At 43.5% G+C, this 7813-nt stretch overlaps 1 protein-coding gene across 1 annotated transcript; it reads right to left on the bottom strand.

The window, feature by feature from the left end:
- Positions 1-290: 290 nt before the first annotated feature.
- LOC127782670 (probable transcription factor RL9) lies at positions 291-6494 on the bottom strand. The gene is made up of 6 exons (XM_052309938.1): positions 5182-6494; positions 5025-5101; positions 4207-4252; positions 3780-4011; positions 1048-1108; positions 291-816 (listed from the first exon to the last, which is right to left on the bottom strand). The coding sequence occupies exons 1-6, from the start codon at positions 6032-6034 to the stop codon at positions 703-705; spliced, it is 1383 nt and encodes a 460-aa protein (XP_052165898.1). The 5' UTR covers positions 6035-6494; the 3' UTR covers positions 291-702.
- Positions 6495-7813: the final 1319 nt, after the last annotated feature.

Here is a 7813-nt window from a genome sequence, read left to right as displayed (position 1 = left end):
CTCTGCTAAATTATGATCAACATATATCGGTTTTTATGATGCAGTCACTTACATTCTAAATCTGTTACATATGTTTGGCAACTATGGGCATACACCACCTTTTTTTTAAATAATAGGCATCAATATTTGAACCCTGATATATGAAGTAATTCTTACAACTTTACCACCACATGTATTTGAAAAAAAAAACCAGAACACGTATAATCGGCTAGGTGGAACAAGTAGAGAGTTGAAGCTAGGTAGAGACTGGAGAAGACACATACTTATATATATGCATCACAAGAAGAATATAATCATTGTCAGGTTAGATATTTTCTCTGTTTTTTTTTTCATGTGCAAATGATACATTACACCGGTCACCAAGTTGCAAAGAGGCATTACAACTTTCAAGCACCCCTAGTGTCATGTAGTGCATGAGAATATAATCTACTGCACTTACACATTGAGAATAAATACAAAAATGTAATGAAAAACTAAGAAAAAAGAGAGCAAAGTGAAAGAGGGGACTATCGTGTTGTTTCGACAAAACAAACAAACCACTCCTAATTAATTTTTTTTCATCCATGTCTTGTTTCATCGCGCATTGCTGATATCGCGGCGACGCAGGTATCGATCTGAGTATGGTCATAAACAGTATATCTGAATGTGCAATGCATGGGTCCATATATATAGCAAGCAAGCAAGCAAGAGCTTGCTAGCTAGCTAGTCATGATCTATGCTGTGCCAGCTCGGTCTTCCTAGCGTGAACTCGAGGCTAGGGCTGCTCAGTTCATGGCTGGATACTTGCAAGCTGCTTGATCTACAAGGCTCCATGTCCTGATCCAATTGTACAAATTTATGTGTGTCAGTGTAGTTTATAAAACAGTAATATATACCACGTAAGTTATAAAGGAAAGAAATTAAACTGCATGTCAGTGTAGTATATGTTTTTTTGGATGATGGATTGAAACCCGGCCTATACATCCAACACGGATATATGTACTCGGTCAGTCAGTGTAGTATATTAAGGAAAGAATACAGGGAGGTCAATCTGATGAGTATCCATACCTCAACTGTAACCAAATGTTGAGGATCCATATTGCACACGCTCGATGAAAGCCATAGATCTCTGAACAGAAGTTTGGCAAAATTGTTACTAGTGCAGAGTGAAGTTTATTAGCAATATACACCATAGTACTAATTAACCTTTTTTATGTACCAAGTGTTCTTTCAACTTTTTTAGTAATTAAGTACATGCATATTTGCACACATATATAGGTAGGAATAGAGACCTAAAAGCAAATTATTTGGAAATAAAGTCTAAATTTGAGATAAATTAAATTAATTGCTTCCAAATAAATGCAACCTCGCTATACATATTACGGACATTGATGTGAAAATTGACAGCCGCCTTGACAATTGTTTTTGGGAAGCGGGTTTAGATCATAGGAGCTCCCTGTTATTATTACAAGTGATTTTTTTGTGGCTACAATTTTTTTTTTTAGTAGTGATCTCATGGTTTTATTTACCCATATGCTTAACCCTAGATTTCCAGCCTAGGACTGGACTGTACACTGTAGGCCAAAGCACTTTAATTTGGTGTCCCAATTAATTAATCCCTACCTTTGCAATGCTTTTAATTTGGAACAGTAGTAACTTGTAGTACATATTACCGGCAATCATGAAAATTGTGAACCTAGCCATAGGTTTGCTGGCTACAAAGCTCTCTAGCTCTAGGCAACATGCCATTAAAAAGATTTATATGTTGTGTTGGTACAAATGTGTGCATGCACAGTACTGTCACAGAGAGAGAAAGAAGTTACTCATAGATATGTAAACCATGCTGCATATAACTGGCGCGGGCACAAATGCACACTAAAACAAGCTTCTCTACATTAAAAAGCTTGAAAAACCTATTAGCTCAATTATGTCAGAAAAGGTACTAATTATCTTTTGTTAAGTTCATACTAGACAAATATTCTATTGTACACTGTATTATTTCTTTCTAGGATAGTTATATAGATGGCATACTTTATAATTGGCATTTAGTTACTAACATGGACTAGATATTTCTCTCATTGACGATGCATATGAAGGTCTCCTCCATTAATAAATTATTCATACACTTTTAAACCCATCGCTATTTTTAGATATTTTGTTTATTTTTCAACTAAGACTGTTTTTAATAATTAAACTGTTAAAAAAATCCCACAATATATTCTATTTATGTAATATTTTAACAAAAACATACAAAAGTTGGTTCACACCATAAATCACTGGTGGAGAAACCCTTATTTGTCCCGGATTGCAACCCTCTATAGTCCGGGACCAAGAATCCGGGACCTTTAGTCCCTGTTGTTATTGGAACTGGGGCTAATGTGGTTTTTGTCTGACCCAGCAAAGATCAGTTCTCTAGTAGTGAATGATGCTACCCTTGGTATATTTACCAATGTGCACACTCCAATATGATTTTTCTCTACAAGATTTATGCATAGAAAACCGAGAAGAGAAAATTCTGAGAAACGAAACTCTAAAGGTCGAGACACTGAAAATTGTAATTGTTCTTGTTGTACTCAAAATGGATGTAATTCTTTTTTTCCTTTGCGTGTGCATGTTGGGGGGGGGGGATTATATATGAGCCCTTTAATTTATTGTTTATAGTAGGCAAAACCTACATTTAAATATTCATTCCAAAAAAACCCCTACATTCAAATGTTTCGTACCAATGGCTAACACAAGCTATATAGTTTGGAAAATATGTAAAAATGAAATTATGCAATTCTTTTTTTTTACTTTTGTGCTCCATTTTTTTTCAAAAAAAAATGCAGTAGTATAAAAATGGTCAACATTACAGAAATCTTAAGACAAACTTAAAAGAGATAATTAAAATCTTGAGAAATTTATTAGGCGATAAATGCATCGTAGATTATAGATGATCATGGAAATGGAACACATTTTTAGTGAACAACCCAAAATATTACATAATTTTCAAATTTGAAAGAGCTTTATCAAGCTACAAAAGTCAGTTTTCAGGATGGAGAGAGTTTTTCTGTGTCAATATATAAACAGCATTTCATATCATGTTTTTTTTAAAAAAACAATGTTTGATGCCCAATACATAAATTTCTCCTATTATTGAACCTCAGTATATCTGCTACAGTATCAGTAGACACTGGGAGTAATGGCAAGGAAAGTAAAGGACAAAGCAACACAGGAAGAGGCCCTTGGTTACACATTTCTAGGATGTCAGCTAGTATCAGGTCTGAGGTCAAAGCCCACAGCCCCCTGGACACACACACACAGGCAGCCATGCATTGATAAGAAAAGGTAAAAAAAGCAGATCTATTACCACTGGAGAGAGAAGAACTAGGAGGAAGAAGAGGACATTGCAAAGCCCAAGAAAAACACACACATCTTCATCTTGAAGGCCATGGCTGTGCATGCATGCACTGATCAAGTCAAATGCATGGGAGAGGCCCTCCTATCCATATCTCTCTCTCTCCTTCTTTTTGTGTGTGATTTGTGTAGGGCCAAACATCTTTTTGAGCTTTAGCCACTACCAAAATAACCAGATTATACTGTAGTAGCTTGTGTTCACAACTTGATTAACTTCCTGTTTGGGTTATCTTTGCTCTTAAGCTATGTATGTTACTGTCCAAACTAAGACTTTTCTTTTAACGAACAGCACCAAACACAATCCCAAGTTTCTATTGATGTACTAGGAAAAATAACACAAAACTAAAGCACTGAAAAACAAACAAACAAACAACGAAATTAGTCACCAAATTTTGTGTGCATACCTCGGCGAATTGCTGCGCGCTCTGATGGTGTCGGAGTTGACGGCAGAGGAGGAGCAGTCGCCATCGCCGCCACCGCCGGCATGGCTCGCCGCGCCCTCGGAGGAGGACCGGTGCTCCGTGAACGACATCCGCCGGTCCGCATCGGCGCCCGATGACGTCGCCTTCCTTCCATCGCCGGCCAGGAGCTCGTCGTCGCCGGAGCCGGAGCCGGAGCCGCTGCCGTCCATCGGCCCTGAAGACAATAATATCACAAGCAATAATGTTCAGTCCCATATCTGTTTGCTAGTAAGCACACAAATAATAGTGTACACACTGTGATGATTTAATTAATAAGGCAATGAATTTAGTGAAGTTAATTGAAGTTAATTTGGCAATGGGGAATTGGTTAATTGGGGATTGATGATCTGAAATGGTCGAGGTTAATTACCTGAGGCTGCTGCTGGCTTGTCAGTGCTCTTCACGGTCCTATACATCTGCAGAAAGCGCAGCAAGAAAAGAATCATGCACCGAGAAAGCAATGCACAAAGCAAAGCTGCAAAGAAAGATATATATGCATCTTCTTGGGATGGATAAATAGATTATCAATCGGAGTATTCAGAGTGAGGATAGTAAAAGACAGCAAAACATGATGGATCAAGCTGGAGACCATGGCAGCCAAAAGCAAAGCAAAAAAACACCAAGAAATGGACAAACCAAATACTACTCCATCACGAGAACACCTCAAGAAAGAATTGAGAAAAATTTTACTGCACTTGCTGCTCAGCTTCACTCTCTCTCTCTTCTTGGCTGGGATTCTGTTCCCTAGCTGAGTGAGTGAGTGAAGTGCTCTGGTCAGGACACACACAGAATGCATTATTGCATAATGATGGCAACTTTTTCTCGCACACACCCCCACACGCATCGATCTTCTCCACACACACACAATCTCTCTCTCTAGGGCTCCTCGATTTCTCTCTCTCATGGAGTTCTCATCGGAATCTGTGCCTGGTACTCTCTCGATTTCTCTCTCTCTCTCCCCCCATGTACGTACGGTGCAGTGTCCGAGCAAGAACAAGAAGAAACAGTGCGCGTGAGCAGTGCGGATTTTGAAGGGAAATCAGCTGCAATTTTCCCAAGCTTTGTAGTAGCTTAGCTCGATCATGGCCATGGCGATGTGGTGATATGATATGGAAATTTCCAAGGAGGAGGAGAAGTTGTTGGTGTTGTTGATAGGTAGGGCATCGATCTCATCATCATCATCATCACCTGCAGATGGCTCTTCACATGAGCTAGGGTCAGATCCTTGACGTCCATCAGCTCTAGCACCGATTTGGGCGTCGCTCCTGCATCAAATTAGAGCGCGAGATGAGATTTTTTGAGCTGATTTTCGCATGAAATGATCCATGTTTAGATGGGGCCTCACGCTCGTGGCCGCCGAGAAGCTCGACGGCATGGACGAAGCGGGCGTGGAGGGAGCTCGTCCACCGCATCCGCGGGGCGCGCATGCTGCGGCGGGACGCCGGGAGGAGGCGCGGCATGAAGCGGGAGGAGGCGAACCCGCCGCCGGCGCCGGCGCCGCCGTAGCCGCCCATGGCGGCGGCGGCGGCGGCGGCCACGGAGCCGTAGCCGATGGAGCCCGACACCGCAGCGGCGCCGGCGTAGCCGCGGAGGGTGTCGGCGAGCACGCCGTGGAGGCGCCCCGTGCTGGAGAGCATCCGGTGGTACGCGGACGGCGACAGCAGCGACGACGTCGTCGGGTCGAGAGCTGCTGGTGGGGGAGGAGGAGCCGGCGCCGGCGACGACGAGGGCCATGCCGTGGAGTGGTAGGGGTTGTAGAGCCGGTTGTGCCGGTGGTCGCCGCCACCGCCTCCGAGGAACGGGTGGCCACCGCCGCCGCCGCCGCTATACACAGGCACCCCACGGATCGGCGCGCGCGCCGCCGCCGCCGAACCATCCATCGGTATCGTCGGCAGTGTCACCGGCACGGACGCCGCCGCCGCCGTCGGCTGCCGCAGCCGCCACGGCAGCACATCGGCCGCCGATGTACTGCGCTCCTGCTGCTGCTGCGGCGTCGACAGCGACAGCTCCGTCGACGCCGTGGAGCCATCCAGCCTCCGCCACGGGTCACCACCACCCGCCGCCTTGCCGCCGCCGGCACCACCAACCGCACCGCCGTTCCCCAGCCCCGGCGGCGCCGTCGTCCCCACCGCCGCGCCACCGCTCGGCAGGCTGATGTGCAGCGACAGGTCGGGCGTCGTCGACGTCGCCGACGCCATGTCCGTCGTCGTCCCTCCTTCGCCGCGGCGCGGCGGCGAGCGAGCGCGCTAACCACTAAACGTATAGGAAGCTTCCTTGGGCTTCTTGGGATCGAGAGGGAGAGAGATCGAGGTGGCTTGTGTGTTGTTTCCTCTTGTGCTTAATTTGGAGATGTGTGTGGTGTGTGCTTGCTAGCTAGCTAGGCTTTTCTCTCACTCTCTCTCCCTCAAATTCCTCTCTTTTGTGTGTACAAGCTTCTACAACCACATCCACAATCTTTTGAGTACTTGTACTAGGGTACTACTACTAACCTTTGTATACTCTCTCTCTACACTTTCTCTCTCTAGTTTCTCTCTCTATCTCAAGAGAAGAAGGGAGACATTAGGGAGGGATGGATGAATTGGAAGGAATGGAACCGGTTTCATGTGTTGTCTGGGGTTAGGTACTGGTCTTAAAGGGCCTTGGTGATTGATGAGAGAGAAGAAGAAGGGGGAGGAGGGTAGTAGTAGAACTAGTAGGTATAGCTAGTATCTGTACAGATACGCGGAGAAAGCGAGAGAATTATTTCGGAAAAAAAAGGTGGTAAGTGTAAATACATATAAAGGGGATTTATTCGGTTAGGGTTCTGATTTCCGGATAAGATGAGAGGCCAAAGTTGGTTGAGGGCAGCCACGCGAAAACGACATACATAAAAGGACCAAAAATGAGTCAAAAGCAAACACTTAATGCCTTTTGCATCTACACTACGAAGAAAATACAACATACATATATATAATATATTAGATGATATATATTGTATATTGTGGAGGAAAATGTCGGAGTAGTAAAAGCTGTGGTATTGAGCTCGTGTGCTTAGGATGCTACATCTCCTCTCACCTTTTCATCCCATATGCCCTAAGAAAGAATTTAGGCTGTGCTTTCTCTCTCCAAAAATCCCTTTCTTTCTCTTTCATCCTGACCTGCCTCTGTCAACTGTAGTGCAGGAGTGTAGAGGCACAGCGACCCTTTTTTTTGTGGGGGCAGGAATTTGGCTAGCTGTAGATATCAGCAAAATGCAACTGGTTATACATGTACAGTACTACATGCATGCAATATCTGCTCTGTCCAGTTCCAAATTTGAGCTAATATTTCTGCAAGAATAGGCAAATCTGGTTCATTGCCATCAATACGGCCCTTATGTAAAAGTATGAATTTCAGTAAGATCCATTTTACCCAAACACCATGCATTTACCTGTACCAAAATTTTGACAGTTCCATGCATGCACCTATATTAAATTATCCAAGCACTGGCCACTGGTAAATACTGCATCTTCCAAATCTGTAACATGGTAATAATATGGTAAAATCTATGCCTTGAGTAAAGAACCAGCCTGGTCAAAATTTAAAAATGATTAGAAGAAGAAGAAGCAACATTTGCCTGAATTTAAAAGTTCACATCTATTAAGTTATGGGGAAAAAATCCAAGTAGATAGCAGGTGTGCTCCCCTCTATAAACACATCAGTTAATCTGTGTGTGTGTGTGTGTGTGTGTGTGTTTTGCATTGGCCCACCTGGAGGTTTGTGATGTCCGTTGCTCTGTTTTTTGCCCTACTGTTTGATGTTGTACCTGCAGCTAGCAATGTAGGGTCGTGTTGGTTCTCTAGGCACTACTAATTCTTCAATAATGTTAAAATCTAGGTAAAATTTGATACTGCCAATTCTTCAAAGGTAGAGGTGTATGTTTGGTTTGCTATCAGTAAACTTGATGTAATGAAAGACAATCCTAGATTGTTGCCAAATGGAGCATGCATGTCTTTACT

This window comes from Oryza glaberrima, chromosome 8 (assembly GCF_000147395.1).
Source record: "Oryza glaberrima chromosome 8, OglaRS2, whole genome shotgun sequence".
Taxonomy (NCBI): Eukaryota; Viridiplantae; Streptophyta; class Magnoliopsida; order Poales; family Poaceae; genus Oryza; species Oryza glaberrima.
This window is presented reverse-complemented; position numbering and strand designations above follow the sequence as displayed.